The sequence below is a fragment of the Aedes albopictus genome, chromosome 3 (genome assembly GCF_035046485.1).
Source record: "Aedes albopictus strain Foshan chromosome 3, AalbF5, whole genome shotgun sequence".
Taxonomy (NCBI): Eukaryota; Metazoa; Arthropoda; class Insecta; order Diptera; family Culicidae; genus Aedes; species Aedes albopictus.
The window spans coordinates 142,219,078-142,237,755 of NC_085138.1; the positions used below are offsets into that span (position 1 = coordinate 142,219,078).

Below are 18,678 nucleotides of genomic sequence, written 5' to 3' on the forward strand. Positions count from 1 at the left end.
TCGATCTGTTTTCCGGGAAAGTTTCACTACATTTTACAAGGTATTTATAATGTCTAATGCAGCAATTTCGGAGACGATTTAATGGTGATCCAAATGCAAAATATGCTTAGACGTCTAACCCCACTAATTCGACACGTTTCAATACGACACTTTTTAATTCGTACCCAACTCATTCGACAATTGTCGAATTAAAAAGTGTTCAAATGCTACAGCAATGTTTGCATCAAGGATTGTAATAAAGGTATGGACGGTAACATTACTTATTTTCGAGTGAAACAACGCAAAACATGTAAATAAATTGCAGTTCCAATGCTTCATGGTCCACTAAATCCACTAGGTTCATAAGCGAAGCGCACCCGAAACCATGATTCGAAATCTCTATAACATGATTTAGCTTCATGGTTCAAAAAAAACCACCAGGTTCATAAGTGTTGCGCACCCAAAACCATGATTCGATATCACAAAAGTATGATTTAGTTTTATGATTTTAGAGAAAAAAGTAACGCATTGATAGCGTTACGAGACGATGGATCATAATATCATGATCATAAATCATGGTTTGTTTTTATAAAACGTTAATACACTAGGCTCATGATATCATGAGTCGGTTTTATGATTTTTGGGAGCATAATTTTAGCCGTGCGGTATTCCTTTCCACATTTCAGATCAAAAGAGGGCCTCTTTTTGATATTCTTTAAGGGATAAGTCCTAGATTCTTTGAGGTATTCCTTCAGAGGTTTCTACTAGGATTCCTTCAACAATCTTCCTGGTGTTTCTCCCGGTATAAAACAAGCAACAATGTGAAGACGTGGCGATTACTCTTTATCCCAACTGATAACAGATAATTACACGATCTCGAATTTTTTGGTTGCAGACAAAACGCAAACAGAATTTGTTGCGTACTATTCAACTCGTGAATAGTCAATTATTGCTAATTCAAAATCGAAACTTTTTGATAATACATCTTCAGCAGCGTTGCAGTGTTTACCGACTCGAAGTTACCGCTCGAAAATCACAATGCAGGGCTTCAAAATCTCTAAACTCGTGGTGCACGATCTTTGTCCTATTCTGTACAAGTTGGGACAAACCTATGTCGGATTGGGTAGAATGACGCAACAAATTCAGGTTGCGACATTGTCGTTATTGCTGCGCGATGGTTGCATTTTGATTCACTTGTTCAGGGACTTCTCCAGTACTTCCATCACGGATTTAAACCAGTATTACCTCAGATTTTCCTCGCAGCACTCCTTCATTGAGTACCCTTTCAAGAGATGTTTCCGAGATGTTTCTCGATTTCTGCACGAATAGTAGAGCCTGCGATGGCAGTGTGGTTAGCGTCACCAAGTGTATAACCGTACCATGCCATGGGGTGAGGGTTCGATTCGCACTCCGAGTGATGAAACCTTTCGCAAACATGTTTTTTCCTCGTATCCACTGGTGCTCGTGATGTGTGTCGAATCCGTTGTCTAGTATTATATTTTGTTCAGTCTGTATGGCCTCTGGCTGTCCATGTCTTTTTAAAATTATTTCGAGAATCCTTCAGGGGTTTCTTAAGGATGTTTTGGCAGGATTCCTTCTATATTCTTTCAGGAATTACTCCAGCCAGGGTTACTTCCGTGATTTCTCTTGGGATTTCTTCCAGGAATCCTTCAAGAATTTCGCCAGCAATTCGTAGAGGGGATCCTCATTTGATTCCTGCAAATATGCCTCCAAAGATTATCCTGAGACTGATTGCCTCAAGATAATTTCACTTGGATTCTTGCGAGGATTACTCCATGTGGGGGGAGGGGATTGTTCAATAGTGAAACAATCCATGCATAGGTACGAGAAAATATGATACAAGAGGGAAGCAAAATTGATTTAAAAAGCAACGCCGTTGAGGGATTCTTCTTTCCACAAAAAATCCTGGACCTACCGGGAATCGAAGCCAGACTTCTCAATATGGTCTTACCAAGGGTCTTACAAAATAAAAAAAAAGTTTGAATTACTTCAAATAAGAGTGGAAGAGTCCCTATAGCCACAACTGTAAACGCATGTGTATTCAACATGACCATGCTAAAAGTGACGAGTCCGATTCCAGGTCGCGCCAGCATATTTTCTTCAATGAGCAAACGTGACAAAAGATGATCGGCAACGAAAAACTCCAGTGATGGAGTGGGTCAAATGGCCAAAACGTTCGACGGCGCATAGTAACATTGAATAACGTTGAGGCATTGATTCCGACGCACTTCTTCCCGGGGACCGGAAAGGGCAAGCGATATTTCTTCATTCAAAATCAAGGAAATTCGAACACTTCCGGACAAAATTTTGCAGGCTGAATTGAAAAGTGTTATTTGGAAGTGCTCTATTCACCTGGCAGCCACTATTATTCTATCTGACAGCAAGTTCATCAGGTTCGTTGATGGGAGAAAGCGAAGTGTTTCTCCACACACCATTGACAGTTTCGTAAAACCTCCGAAACAAGAGCTCATAACCCATACCACAACACGTTAAATCAGTGCCCTGAAAATGATACTGTAAAACGCATTAGCGAAAAGAAAGAAAGGTCAAATGAAGACTCCTAATCTGACACACGCCAACTCATGACAAATTCTGCTCACGCAAAGTTGGATTAGGTGAAATTCTACTAATTCTGACAGTTTCGTAGAATCTTCGCATACTATTCTTTTCCATACTCTCGCCTGGGCAATCAGATTTTCCTCATGCTTTTTTGGTTTATCAATATTGTCAGTTGATAAGTTATAATGTATTTGATTTTATACAAAGTATGCATGATAGAAAGGACACCGACTGTCCTTCAATAGAAGAAATCGCATTTACAGAAACTTTCTGAACTCTGTCAAACGAAACATCTAACGCTGCGAAGCAAATGTTCTCTAGAGGATTGTAAGCAGGCAGTCGGTCGCTTTTACTGGACGCTGAGTAATTATTGCGCGAAAAGTTTCCGAGAAGGGCATTACGTCAACTTCCAACCAAGGGAGGACAAAAAGCGATGCAACCGCGATGACAGAAGGAGAACAGTCAGACATAATCATGTTTTATATTGCGCCGGCAAGTTCTTTTACGACCAAGCGCTGGGAAAGATTGCTTTAGATTTTTTTGACTTGAGCAAAACACGAGATAAATGAAACGGAAAGTCCGCGACATAAATGTTAAAGAACTATAGAAAAACGCATCTAATGCATAACAGCTCACCTGATGCGGCGGAGGATACGGCGACCGATGATTAGGCCCGCCAGAACTGGGTCCCGGTGGAGTCGGATACCGTTGCTGGTACGGTCCGGAAGGTGGTGGCCCACTGCCGGGTGCACTTTGCGGCGGATGCCCTGGAGGTTGATGACCTTGGGGTGGGGGTGGTTGGTCAACACGGCCACCGGGCTGCTGTTGCTGCTGCTGGCCCGGTTGTTGCCCTGGTTGAGATTGTGGCGGCTGCTGCTGCTGCTGTTGGGAGGGCGGTGGATAGCTACCGGGGCTCTGCCCGGGTGGACCAGGAGGATAGGGTGACTGGCCGCGCGAGTTGGCACCCTGAAAGGTTGAGGGGAGATAGAAAGGGATGATTATGTAGATTAGCGGTTTGTTTTCTATTGATTCGAAACATCAAAGGTGAGGTGAAACAGTGATGGGTCTGTGGAATTCAATAAATTATAGGTAATTAATGAGGCAAATGATGCGGGAATCTTTCCTGTGTCAAATGGAGAATTAGACTCCTAGAAAATGTTGATTAAATTGGAGAGCGTGCACCATTTGTAGAAGTTTTTAAATGTTTAATGTTTATGCATTTCTTGTCATGACGCCTCAAATGAGGCAGAGCTTCTCATCAATTAAGTGTTCTTCGGGAACTTCCGCTGTTTTCAAGCAAGATCTTCTTTGACACATGCACAAGTTTGAACCTGTATATCATCGAAGTAGAGAAAATTACGAAAATAAAAGAAAATTATGACACGATCCTGGTCCCACCGGGAATCGAACCCAGACATGGTATTGCTTATTATTCACGCGTCTGCAGCTTTGACTATACTGGGTTTTGTTCTTTGACTTATACAAAGGGTTTTGTTCCAGAAAAAAATAAGTGTTGAAAAGATTGGTCGATAAAATCGAGGTGTTTGAAAGATGGAAGCAGTGATATGATGAACATTCTAAGTGCTTGATTCTGATCTAAGATATATCACGAGAATTGACAGCAAAAGGCAGGCGTATTTCATTGAGAAGTTGGTTTCGAAATTCCTGTGTAAAAGCTTTACAAAGAACTTCAGAGTAAACCTCTTTCGTTCGATCTAAAGTTCAACAGGTACGGATTAATAAACATAGGGTCATTTTAAATCAATGTTAACAATCACATCACGGTTACTACATTCATTTGAAGGGCACATTGGTCCTATAATCGACCATGGAAGTAAACATCCAAGTGTATTCCATCAATCCCCCCGTGTACTGTAATAAACACAATCTTTCGAATGTCACAATCATTACAAAATCGAAAGCCATCCCACAAAACAGTGCACAGCTTTACAGCACAACGTAAACCTCCGGCATATTGCAGAATAAACGTCCCCATTGGAGTAGGTAGGTACAACTTTGTCGTCATGAATCCACACAGGAGGACACAGCATCATCATGGCATTCCCGCTCTCGGAATCAGAGATGACTGGGACAATAAAGATATTTTAGAATCCTGCCATACACATTCCATTCCACGCCGTCGTCCGTTCGTCTGTCTGCCGTCGTCATAAGCACCGACAGAAGCGAAGAATAAATAATCGTCATACTCAAAAAGTTGTCCGTATCTGTCCTGGCATAGTACCTACGCTTTTCTCCTTCTGGTGGAATTCGGTCGTCACACTGCTGCATGCATATCGATGGCGACTCTCCGGGTGTTCCATATCCCACCTCGCCCATCAAACTGCCATCAAGAGCAAAACAGCATATGAATGAACTCTCTTACGCTTTTGAACGTGAACCTCCACCGCCATCGTACAACCACTTCACGACTCATCAAACTGCAATATCGTGAAACTACAGCCGGATTTTATAACTTTCCGTCGGCGTTCGAGATCCATTTGGGTGTCCCACCTTGGAGCCGGCTCTCTGTTAATAATCAAACATAATTTGATTTCCCTCCCCCCATCAGCCCCATCATAACTAACTACTATGATAGGCTACCACCACCATTCTTGATCCTGACCACTGCGTGGCCCATCTCACAAAACGGAAGCCCAGGCGGGCAGGCACACTGCTGTTACCTAGTTTTATGATTTGATACTATCATTATTTTAAATGCTCTCCTCTATGTGCCACGAGCAGCAGCAGCCAGCTAACCAGCCATCCAACCATCCAGCCAACGACAATTGCTCGGGCGAATGGCGGCGGCAGCACCGAGTCCAAAGCGGCAGTGTCGATTCTGGAGCAAAAATGATGATGCTTTATCTGTTCGACGATTGTTTCAAACCTCGTTGGTGCACGTCCGATGGCAACCATGGTGGGACCAGAGCCGAATTTGGAGGGATTTTAGTCGAGAACCTAGGTCCTAGATGAATTATTTGAGAAATTCCCGGAGGAAGTCCTGTAGGAATTCTCGGAGGAATTCGTGGAGGAATTCCCGGAGGAATTCGTGGAGGAATTCCTGGAGGAAGTGCTGGAGGAATTCACGGAGGTATTCCTGGACGAACTCCCAGAAAAATTCCCAGAGTAACTCCCAGAGAAACTCCCAGAGGAATTCCTGGAGGAATCTCCGGAGGAATTGCCAGAGAAACTCCCAGAGGTATTGCTGGAGGAATCTCCGGAGGAATTCTCGGAGGAATCTCAGGAGGGATTCCTGGAGGAATCTCCGGAGGAATTCCAGGAGAAATCTCCGGAGGAAGTCTTGGAGGAATTCCCGGAGGAAGTCTTGGAGGAATTTCCGGAGGAAGTGCTGGAGGAATTCCCGGAGGAAGTGCTGGAGGAATTCCCGGAGGTATTCCTGGACGAACTCCCAGAGGTGCTCCCAGAGAAATTCCCAGAGGAACACCCATAGAAATTCCCAGAGGAGCTCCCATAGGAATTCCCACAGAAACTCCTGGAGGAATCTCCGGAGTAATTCCTGGAGAAATCTCCGGAGGAATCTTCGAAAGTATTCCTGAAGGAATCTCCGGAGAAATTCCTGGACAATCTCCGGAGGAATATCTGGGGAAATCTCCGGAGGAGTTCCAAGAGGCATCTCCGGAGGAATTCCTAGAGGCATCTCCGGAGGAATTCCTGGAGGAATCTCCGGAGGAATTCCGGGAGGAATCTCCGGAGGAATTCCGGGAGGAATCTCCGGAGGAATTCCGGGAGGAATCTCCGGAGGAATTCCGGGAGGAATCTCCGGAGGAATTCCGGGAGGAATCTCCGGAGGAATTCCGGGAGGAATCTCCGGAGGAATTCCGGGAGGAATCTCCGGAGGAATTCCGGGAGGAATCTCCGGAGGAATTCCTGGAGGAATCTCCGGAGGAATTCCTGGAGGAATCTCCGGAGGAATTCCTGGAGGAATCTCCGGAGGAATTCCTGGAGGAATCTCCGGAGGAATTCCTGGAGGAATCTCCGGAAGAATTCCTGGAGGAATCTCCGGAGGAATTCCTGGAGCAATCTCCGGAGGAATTCCTGGAGCAATCTCCGGAGGAATTCCTGGAGCAATCTCCGGAGGAATTCCTGGAGCAATCTCCGGAGGAATTCCTGGAGGAATCTCCGGAGGAATTCCTGGAGGAATCTCCGGAGGAATTCCTGGAGGAATCTCCGGAGGAATTCCTGGAGGAATCTCCGGAGGAATTCCTGGAGGAATCTCCGGAGGAATTCCTGGAGGAATCTCCGGAGGAATTCCTGGAGGAATCTCCGGAGGAATTCCTGGAGGAATCTCCGGAGGAATTCCTGGAGGAATCTCCGGAGGAATTCCTGGAGGAATCTCCGGAGGAATTCCTGGAGGAATCTCCGGAGGAATTCCTGGAGGAATCTCCGGAGGAATTCCTGGAGGAATCTCCGGAGGAATTCCTGGAGGAATCTCCGGAGGAATTCCTGGAGGAATCTCCGGAGGAATTCCTGGAGGAATCTCCGGAGGAATTCCTGGAGGAATCTCCGGAGGAATTCCTGGAGGAATCTCCGGAGGAATTCCTGGAGGAATCTCCGGAGGAATTCCTGGAGGAATCTCCGGAGGAATTCCTGGAGGAATCTCCGGAGGAATTCCTGGAGGAATCTCCGGAGGAATTCCTGGAGGAATCTCCGGAGGAATTCCTGGAGGAATCTCCGGAGGAATTCCTGGAGGAATCTCCGGAGGAATTCCTGGAGGAATCTCCGGAGGAATTCCTGGAGGAATCTCCGGAGGAATTCCTGGAGGAATCTCCGGAGGAATTCCTGGAGGAATTTCCGGAGGAATTCCTGGAGGCATTCCCGGAGGATTCTTGAAGGAATTCCCGGAGGATTCCTGGAGGAATTCCCGGAGGAACTTCCGGAAGAATTCGCGGAGGAATTTCCGGAGGAATTTATTGGGATCAAAGTAATCCGCGATTAGTTGTAGCAAGCCATGAGCTTTAGAATCTATATATATAAAAATGAGTTTGAAGTCCCTTTGAGGCAATAAAACTCAAGAATGGGTGGACCGATCAGCATGAGTCTTGCATGGTTCGATTCGTATTCGTGGTGGCTGTGTTTATATGTACAAAAAGTTACGAAAATCGACTCAACATGAAGAAAATTTATGAAACTACTGAATTTGCATAGGCTGGGAAGATAATCAACACGATCGCAATAAAACCAATCTAGAGTGCGGTGCTTAAATGAGTTTAAAAACTGTCAAACCACCTCAAGATTGGCAAGACAAAGTTTGCCGGGACAGCTAGTTAGTAATAAATGTCATTCCACTATTTTCACTCAAGCTATCAAGACGTGTTTCATTACTATTCCGATAGGTTATGGGCCCAGATGTGGCTTCTTGCCCGTCCACGCTTCTTCCGGTGTCATTTCTGATTGAGCGGTACAAGGCCCGTTTAGTCGTCAAGGGCTGTTCGCAGCGGCCAGGCATCGATTTCGAGGAAGTTTATGCTCCTGTGGTGAGGTACTCAACGATTCGGTACCTGATGGCGATGGCTGCGAAGCACGATTTGGACATCGAGCAAATGGACGCCGTATCTGCATTCTTGCAGGGTACGCTGGGCGAAGAGGAGCTGTACATGGACCAGCCAGAGGGGTTCAGCGTGGACTCGATGAAGGTATGCCGACTGAAGAAAGCGCTGTACGGCCTAAAACAGTCCAGCCGGGTATGGAATCAGCAGCTGGACGTGGCTCTACGAGAATTCGGACTGGAGCGGTCGAAGGTGGATCCATGCCTTTACTACAAGGTCGAAGGCAACCGGATGCTGTTCTTGACGGTGTACGTGGATGATTTCCTAATATTCACGAACAACAAGAAGCTGAAGAAGGCCCTGAAGAAGTTCCTGTGCAGCCGGTTCCAGATGAAGGACCTCGGCGAGGCGAAGCACTGCCTGGGCCTGCGAATAAGAAGAGATCGTGTTAAAGGTGAAGTAAATCTAGATCAAGAACACTACATTGAAGCGATGCTGGAGAAGTACGGAATGGCGGATTGCCATGCCGCGGCTACGCCGTTCGAGCCGAGTCTACGATTGGAGAAGTCAATGTGCCCGAAAACGAAGGAGGAGGAAAACGACATGAAGAAGGTACCGTACAAAGAAGCCATCGGAAGTTTGACGTACCTGTCCCAAGTTTCAAGACCGGACATTAGCTACGCCGTAAATGCTGTAAGCCAGTACAGCAGCAATCCAGGACGGCAGCACTGGGAGGCGGTGAAACGAATCTTCCGATACCTGCGAGGAACTGCTGGCAACCGCTTGTGCTACAAAAAGGAAGGGAACCCGGACATTGCAGGCTACACAGACGCAGATTGGGGAGGAGACGTTGACACCCGGAAATCGACGACGGGCTACGTCTTCGTAATGCAAGGTGGCGCAATTTCCTGGAGCGTGAAACGTCAGCCGACGGTTACGTTATCGTCATGTGAGGCCGAGTACATGGCGATGTCCCGGACCATTCAAGAGGCGTTGTGGTGGCAGAACATGCTGGAGCAGATTTTCGGCAAGCGGAAGGTCGATATCTTGTGCGACAATCAATCTGCGATATGCGTTGCCAAGAACGGGTCGTACAATCCGCGCACCAAGCATGTGGATATTCGATATCATTTCGTGCATGATTCGCTGGACAACGGAGTGATCGACCTGAAGTACATCAACACCAAGCAACAGGCAGCCGACGGTTTTACCAAACCTTTGGCGCACACGAATTTGAAGATGATGAAGGAGCAAATAGGAATCGAGGATTAGGGAGGAGTATTGGGATCAAAGTAATCCGCGATTAGTTGTAGCAAGCCATGAGCTTTAGAATTAGTAATAAATGTCATTCCACTATTTTCACTCAAGCTATCAAGACGTGTTTCATTACTATTCCGATAGAATTTCCGGAGGAATTCCTGGAGGAATTTCCGGAGGAATTCCAGGAGGAATTTGCGGAGGAATTCCTGGAGGAATTTCCGGAGGAATTTCCGGAGGAATTCCTGGAGGAATTTCCGGAGGAATTCCTGGAGGAATTTCCGGAGGAATTCCTGGAGGAATTTCCGGAGGAATTCCTGGAGGAATTTCCGGAGGAATTCCTGGAGGAATTTCCGGAGGAATTCCTGGAGGAATTTCCGGAGGAATTCCTGGAGGAATTTCCGGAGGAATTCCTGGAGGAATTTCCGGAGGAATTCCTGGGGGAATTTCCGGAGGAATTTCTGGAGGAATTTCCGGAGGAACTCCTGGAGGAATTTCCGGAGGAATTCCCGTAGGAAATCCCGGAGGAATTCGCGGAGGAAATCCCGGAGGAAATCCCGGAGGAATTCCCGGAGGAAATCCCGGAGGAAATCCCGGAGGAATTCCCGGAGGAAATCCCGGAGGATTCCTGGGGGAATTCTCGGAGGATTCCTGGGGAAATTCCCGGAGGATTCCTGGGGGAATTCCCGGAGGATTCCTGGGGGAATTTCCGGATGATTCCTGGAGGAGTTCTAGGAAGATTCCAGGAGGAACTACCGGAGGATTCCTGGAGGAATGCCCGGAGGGTTTTTGGAGGAATTACCGGAGGATTTCCCAGCAATTCTTCAAAATTTCCCGGAGAATTTCTGGGGAAAATCTCGGAGGATTCCTGGAGAAATTCCTGAAGGAATCCTGGACAAATTTTCAGTGGAATTCCCAGAGGTTTCTTGAAGGAATTCTGGACGAATTATCGGAGGACTCCCGGAGAAAATCCCGGAGGAAATCCCGGAGGATTCCTGGAGGAATTCCCGAAAGATTCCTGGAGGAATTTTCGGAGGATTCCTGGAGGAATTCTCGAAGGATTCTTGGAGGAATTACCAGAGGATTCCTGGAGGAATTCCCGGAGGATTCTTGGAGGAATTCTCGAAGGATTCTTGGAGAAATTACCAGAGGATTCCTGGAGAAATTCCCGGAGGATTCTTGGAGGAATTCTCGAAGGATTCTTGGAGGAATTATCAGAGGATTCCTGGAGAAATTCCCGGAGGATTCCTGGAGGAATTCCCGGAGGACTCTTGGAGGAATTCCCGGAGGATTCCTGGAGGAATTCCCGGAGGACTCTTGGAGGAATTCCCGGAGGATTCCTGGAGGAATTCCCCGATGATTCCTGAAGGAATTCCCGGAGGATTCGTAGAGGAATTCCCGGAGGATTCTTGGAGGAATTCTCGAAGGATTCATGGAGGAATTCCCGGTGGATTCTGGGAGGAATTCCCAGGAGATTTCTGGAGCACTACCTGGAGGAATTATCGGAGGGTTCCTGGAGGAATTCCCAGAGGATTCTTCAGGATAATTCCCGAAGAAATTCTCGTAGGAATTTTCCATGAAAAGCCTAAATCCGTCCCTGCAGACAGCTTCCGCATCCCTACCAGAGGTACATTGTGTGTGTCAGGTTTATCAGCGCGTGAAGCATTTCAGTGCAGAGCAGTGCACCAACCGAGGACACACAAAAAGTAAAGCATCCAACAACCGCACCGCTGCGCTGGCTGCTGCAACAGCTCTCTTCCCTTCCCGAAAGCGGAAAGTTCATGATGGCTGACGGTGATGAAGCCGGCGAGGAAGGGTTGTGTAATTTTCTACCCCTGCCTCCGCCGGTTAGTGACACCGAGGCACCCGCACGCAGCAGTCATCGCTTCCATTGCCACGAGGCAATGAATGGCAGGACCAGGACTCAGAAGTTTCGCTCGTCGCCCTGCATTTAATGGCTTTACCCTCTTCGGCATCCAGCATCCTCGAGCTGACATGTTGGGCGAGGCCGATCATCCAAATGTGTCACTATTTCTGTTGTCGATACCGTCCGTGTCGTGTCATGACGGTCGAAGCAGTGGAGATTGGGGCTCACTTGCAGAGCTCATCATAAGTTCATGTGTTTTTGGCTCTCGGTCTGTCAGGATGTCAAACTTGACTTCAGGGGTGGACTTGGTGGTCCACAGCATTTCCCTTGAATCGTCCTTGATGAGCAAGAAATTATTGATGAACGTGCTTCAAACACTAGTTCTACATGCTGTAGTGAGGCCAGATTATATTCCAAATGTATGTAGCGACCATCACACAACCCTTTAAATTTATAACCTTAAAATCTACTAGTGTAGCCAAATTAGCATTCAAGTTTAGGACCGGCTATTCAACAAAACCCAGCTGAGTGTGCTTGGACTCGAATTCAGGTTTATTTACTTACACTGAGATGAGAATCAACTACTCGATTGAGAATCTCATGAAGAGTAAGGCCATCCCTATTTAATGACTGCCTAAAAAAGAAGAAAATCTTTGAAGATTTATTCTTCACGCTGTGAAGATTTTTTTAATTAAAAAAAACTCTTAAAAATAATATAAAATATGCACCAGGGATGGAAACTATCACAACATGTCATGGAAAAAATGTCATGACATTTTACAGTTCTATCATTTTTGTGTGTATTTCTATCCGTACGCCTAAACAATCAATAATGCAAGTTAGTTAGGAAGAATTAATGCTGTCGCTATTACACGTTTCTTACTAGGGGAAATGTAGTTAGTAAATAACAAAGTTACATTTTCGTGACATTTTCCATCACTGGTCATCGCAATATCACAGGAATTTTCTGTCCTACTGAATTGGAATTAAATAATCTTTTTTCTCTTAACAAGAAATGTGTATTTTTCCTACGTAAACGAGACTTCAATGCGACAAGAATTCATAGAAAGAGGTCTACAATCCCACAAATGTCATCAAACTCCATAACATAACGAGTTCTCCTTTTATTAATTTAGATTTATGAATGGTAGCAGCACAATTTCCTAAGAGGCCCAGCTCGTGATCGACATCTACCTCAGCTTCGTAGAAACTCTTCAAACAAACAGTGTTTCCCATGCTTCAACCTCCCCTACTCCGCTGCTCATCAGGACGAACCAGTCCAGTGTGCTACAACACTGTTCTTTGTCTCTCGGTGGAACTTATCCCAACCCAACTCGATGAATCCTCATCTGCACCCGAGCTGAATAGATAAATGATATATAATTTTTCCTGTCGGCCCCTTCTCGGCCGCCTTTCTGCTCGCCCGGAATACCAACCAAACATACCAACCAGCCCAACAGCCCACCACCACCCCCTCAAGGGTCCCTCTGGGGCTTATGACTGTTGCAAAGCGAAATCCTAAAAACGGTTTCGCATACAATGTTTGCTCCGGAGTTGGTTCTGCTGCTGCTGCCGCCGCCACCATCGCATCGGCACCAGAGTCTCATGCTTGCGACTCTCGGTGCTGGCAATCCATTGTTGTTGTCATTGCTGTGCGCACGTGTATGTGCACAGTTGTATGTATGTATGGGGAGTTCGGAGTATAATGCGCCCTCTAAGAATGGAGTCACCGTGAAAGAATTCTTAAAATGCCAAGTGAGTCGCAGCCCCTCCAAAGCTTCATTTTACACCAACTCCCCCTATGACACTGCTGACTGCTATTCCGGCTGCTGCTGGTGGCTGGTGGAAAATTCATAACACAAATAGGCAACCACCATCCACCCTCTTTCGCATATCCTTTCCGAACGTTTGCTTCGCTACGGATGATGTTCAGGCCGGGTAGGTACGGAGACGGAGAAGGGTGGACTGTATGTGTGCCTGCTGCCATTCAACCCCGGTTGCCAGTGCCACCCCACATTGTACGTGTGTATAAACGTGAGAGCATAAAAAGCTCCGCCTATCAAGCCACCACGTACTACCTCTCACCCTCCCTCCCTTGCATGTTCAAACCAGAGCAGCCAGAAAGGAAAATATCGATTTTCCCTCTCCTCCAGCGCAGCGCAGTTTCTCAACTGGCAAACACCGCACCGTACTGGATTATATTGCGGGTGGCGCACGTGTAGTGGTGCTGCTGCCTTTGCTGCTGGAAGCACACCATCACCAGTACACAGTCGTGCACAGCATGGAAAATGAGATGAAAATATCGTTGCTTTTGTGGCACTGGTTCGTCCTGGCCAGCACCAGTGCCAGTACCAGCACCACCCACCCACCTACTGGCATCACATCACTTCACGAAATGGAATAGAACCGAAAAGCAACTGCGGATGGAAAGCGTTGATGATGATCGTCCTGGGCAGGGGTTCCCAAGTTCATAGGATAATGAAAAGGAAATTGGGTTGCACTGAGCAAGATAGCCGGGTAGAGGTGAAATACTGATGATCAAAACGTGATATTGGTGTGATTGATATAAGAGATAAAAGATCTGAAAATAATATTTAAAAAATGTTCCTGGAACATCTGAACAATATCAAAATTTGATATTTCAAGATCAAGGGTTAGATCTTACAAAATCTAAATTTGATTTGATGATGATGCTCCAGGAGTTAATTTGTGATATTATTTTTGATCTTTTATCTCTTATGTATATCAATTAAACCAATATCACTTTTTGATCTCCATATCAAAATAATTATTTAGCTCTTTTCCTCTACCCGGGTAAAACTGTATGTATCATTATTATTCTTGGTAGAGTGTGATTGCTGAAGGGCAGGAAATCGTGAGTTGTAACAATATGCGGAGGCTTTATGCAACTACCTATGGTACGCAGTACAAGAATGCGCCAGCGCCCGCCTTATGCAATAACCTGGAGGAGAATTTGCAGATATAGGCAAAACAATGCGGCAGTCAGGTGGAAGGAACACTTCGAAGATTTGTTGAACGATAACAATGAAGATGTTCTCAGGAACACTATTAACATAGTTGATGATGGTGGAACCACCAAAACTGGATGAGTGTAACTAGGCTTTGAAGGAGCAGAAAAGCAATCTTCTGGAGCACGGAAGCGAGGAACTGCATCCACAATCTACCAGCTTCTTTAAATGATATGGGAGGATGAAGAATTACCCACATGGTGGTTGGATGGCCTTATACGCCAATGATTTGCCTAATATACAAGAAAGGCACAGACTAGAGTGTGATAATTACAAAAGAATTACCCTTCTTCCCACATTCGACGTACAAGATACTGTCGCATGTCTTGTTCAACAGACTGAGATATCTTGAGAAGATTTTCGTTGGAGAATACTGTTGGTTTCATGAGAACTTGGCAGGCTTGATGGTCTTGTGACTACCGCTTTTGATTCGTATGCAACAGATACAGGGTTCAATCCCAGGCCCGTCCCATTCCTCCTACCTTTTTTCTCTCTTTCTCTTCTCTACATATACAACTCATGTATATTCATAAGTTCATATCCCTTGCTAGATAAGAAACGGGCTGACGTTTTCCTTCCTTCCAACTTTCGCAGCACAGTGTCAAACTATCATATAACGCCTACAAGCTATGCAACCCAGTGAACTGTGCCTCTTTTCCTTCAACATCACAATCTATGACCCAAATGTATCCCCTATCCATGGAGCGCATCACCGAACAAAGGATACTCCCAGATCTCACATCCCACCCTTCTAACAAATACCCTATCCGTGGTGGTTGTGGGGACGCAGAGTACTCTCGGGCACTAACATTCCTTACCCTTCCCAAATGACTATAAGGACTTGGCCGGCGCCGGTATTGATAAAAAAAATGTATGAGCAGCTTAAATTTCACTTTGTGAATAAGTTGAGCGTCTTAGTTCCTTATTCAGTTAGATCTCAGTGCAATTCATACCAGTTCAGATCAATTACGTAGGAGCAACCTTTGGCATGCCCAGTTAGTCTTAGCTAAGCTATGCTAAGCTAAGGAGAATACTAAGCTGGTTCTCGTGAGAATCTAATTAACGACGGATCAAATGTTTAACCTGCGGTTGATCCTAGACCAATTTCGGGGATAGATGCAGATTCACCATATCTGTTCATTGTTTTTAAAGTACAATACAGTACAATACAGTAAGAAGAAATGAGCTGTGACAGATGATGTCAGAACATGGTTTTCTGGAGATTTTTTTTTAGGCTGATACGCGCAACGCTGATTGGATCAATTTAAGTGTTCGAATCGCAAACGAAGTGTTAACTTTGTTTGTGATGTTGGATAGATTGGAGCACGGTGCTGCTCTTTCAAATTCACTGTTCAACATTACACTCAGAGGAGCGATTACGAGATCTGGCGTACAGAGGAATGGCTTTGCGAGTGATATTGATTTCATCGGTTCGATCGTAAGGCAGTGAAGGATAAGGAAGACTACAAGGATAGGCTTGACTATAAACCTTTATTTAGATAGAATTTTTTTAGGCAAATTCTATTTGGGTAATGTTAATTAAATGGATTACGATTGTATTCAGTAGAGGAACTGAGGAACTCCGGAAACCATTTCTAAGCCTCCCTGGAACTCCCTGACATCTCATGAAACCCCTTGCTTAGAATGTCTTCAAATGCCTTCAATATTTTGGATACCCCTTATAAAGCCACATTAAAACCTCTGGAAACATTTTGAAGTTTCTGAAAACTCATTGGAGCCATCCTGAAACTCCCGGAAATTATTTCAAAACCCCGTTTAAGCCCTTGATCCTACTGCAACGCTTTTAAGCGCTAAAAACTCCATGAAACATCATAGACATACTTCTAAAACCTTCTGAAACTTATTGAAACGCCTTGTAATCCTCTGAAACTGCAGGGGAAAATCCCATGAAACATCTGAAGTCCCATAAAAACCTCTAAAACGTCTGAATCTCCATAAAAATAAATCTCTGAAAAGTTTTGAAACATCTTGAAGTTCCTGAAACCTAATTGGAGATATCTTGAAACTCCCGGAAACCATTCCCAAGTCATCTGTAAGCCTTGACCCTTGCAGCGCTTTTGAGCAGTTGTCGGTTGTTTGAAAACCTCATGAAACAACCTTGAAAGACCTCTAAAAGCCCCTGAAACGTCTTGAAACCACGGTGTGTTTATAGAGCAACTTTAAAACAAAAAAATAAGTAAGTCTGAAATTTTGCCCAATGATACTTTGGGCCTTTCCCTTCAATTTGCTGGGTCGGTGGAAAACATCCACCGGGGGGTCTAGAACAAAAAATTTTTTTTGAAGGTTTTTCATGCAAAAACTGTTAAAAGTAAACTGTTGCATCTCCTACAAATAGTCACAACTTTTTTGTCTTTGAAGATAGAACCATACAATTTTCAGGCATTTCGGAGTAGTATGCGTAGATGACTGTGTGAAAATTTCATTAAAATATGTTGAACGGTTTTCAAATAATAGCAAAACTTTCAAACGCATTCCAAATTACTAAGCTTAGTAGCAAAAGTTCAACAAAATATCTATATTTTTTATATAATAATACATGAAAAATATTTAATTCTAAGCACCTTGAGTCATTATGATGGCGGCTCTGTTGAAAACTTGTTTTTCAAATGATGAACAAATACATGAAAGGAAAACACACGCACTGCCATTATGTAGCTTTTCAAGTATTAATTATTTATTTCAAGAACGTGGTTTTGCGAATACATGTTCACAAGTACAAGTATGCCTCTATTACGAATCCTATAATAAACACACATATCATGATTGCTGAGCATGTCGGCTTTCCCTAAAAAAATATTTGAATGTTATTTGGTAAGTCAAGAAAGCACTCGAGAATTGGGAAATATCTCTGTTTCGAGGAAAAAATACAGAAACTAAATTATTTTGGAATTAATGTTTACAAGCTCAAAATTAAATAGTATTGCACCTTAGTCAAAGAATAAAAACAAGTCAACTCTGTTAAAGACCTCATAATAACATTGAAGTTGTGGGTATGAGTCTACATTAAACCATTGTCTTGAAGGACAAAACAACGAGAACTAAATTCAAAACAGTATTCAGTTGGCATTATTCGATCAAGGGCAACTTTACGGTACTTAACATAGTTTCCGGATTATTCCACGATATTTGACATAGCTGTTGGACCTAAACTTAAGTCTTTAAATTTAATAGCAATATGATGCTTATTGCTTATGCCACCATTTATAAACAAATAACTGATTATAAGTACTGAAAGAATAGTTAAAAGAAAGGAATACTTATTGAAAATGTTTCTACATTAAGCATGAAAATTAGACTGTTAGCATTAGCATTAGCATTAGCATTAAGCGAGTCACACAAATTCGTAGATGGTACAGTCCTAGACCGCTGTTATGAGGGTTGCCTCCTTCCCGTCCGAACCAAAGCACAAATATTTGGGATTAATCTCTGACTCTTAGACAAGACTGACGCAATCCTCCAATGGTCGAGCACTGTCCTGGCCACGTCCTTGCGACTGCTGAGGAATGGGAAAAGATGGTTAGTTTTGGACACCTATGAAAAATGTAGACAACTCTACGATCTCTCAGGCCTAGGTGTCACGGGAATTTGGGTGTTGTTAGTGGAAGGGTAAACTCCAAAGGATACGCTTGGTTAACGTTCAGGCACACCATTGTTAGACTGCTTCGAATCAGTTGTCTGCCCAATTCATCCTCGTCATCTTGTTGGCATTTGGTTGAATTACTAGATTCTTCGGTTGATAATCTGAAATATAAAATAATATTAACGTCGTACGTCAAATAAGCTACATATTAGTGATACGCTCGCCACAGTTACATATTTTTAAAATATTATTTATATCGTACGATACATTTACCTGAATCCTGCTGAAATAAAATGTTAATTAGCAGTACATTGAAACACAATGACTACAAAACACAAGGAAAAGAGCATCAAACTTTGATCTTGGAATATTTAAAAACACGGTAAATATCCAGATCAAAATTTGATTTGGTAGATCTTACACCGCAACGCACCATTCTAAGGTGATCTACCCACGTTACGGGGAGCATGAAAAATAGACTGTTCAGCATAAAGCCCAGGAAAAACAATTTGATAACAATGATTTAAATAGTCTTAACGATTTGCATATGATGTCTCAAAAAATATTTTCTGTGTATTTTGAAACCTCCAAGCATGAGGAAGAGTGATTGATCATTGTTAGGGCGTCGTTAACTAGTAGAATATTTTCAACATAAATTCATATCTTTCGAAAAAATAACAAACAGTTTTTTGTAATCCAAATTATTGCGCCACGCTCCCCTAAAGCCTTTCGCTTGCAATTTGATACTTAGATAAGACCTTTATCATTTAAAAAAAGTGGAAAAAATGAACATGTATACGCAAAACCACGTTCTTGAAATAAATAATTAATACTTTAGTGAAAAGCTACATAATGACA

At 44.1% G+C, this 18,678-nt stretch overlaps 1 protein-coding gene across 6 annotated transcripts in view; it reads right to left on the reverse strand.

The window, feature by feature from the left end:
- The window catches only part of LOC109408393 (trithorax group protein osa-like), a 630,643-nt gene that overhangs the window by 466,069 nt on the left and 145,896 nt on the right, over nucleotides 1-18,678 (reverse strand). For all 6 annotated transcript variants that reach the window (XM_062858564.1, XM_062858566.1, XM_062858563.1 and 3 more), the window contains exon 3: nucleotides 3,196-3,525. In XM_062858564.1, the coding sequence (XP_062714548.1) occupies nucleotides 3,196-3,525 (330 nt within the window). The remainder of the gene's footprint in view (nucleotides 1-3,195; nucleotides 3,526-18,678) is intronic.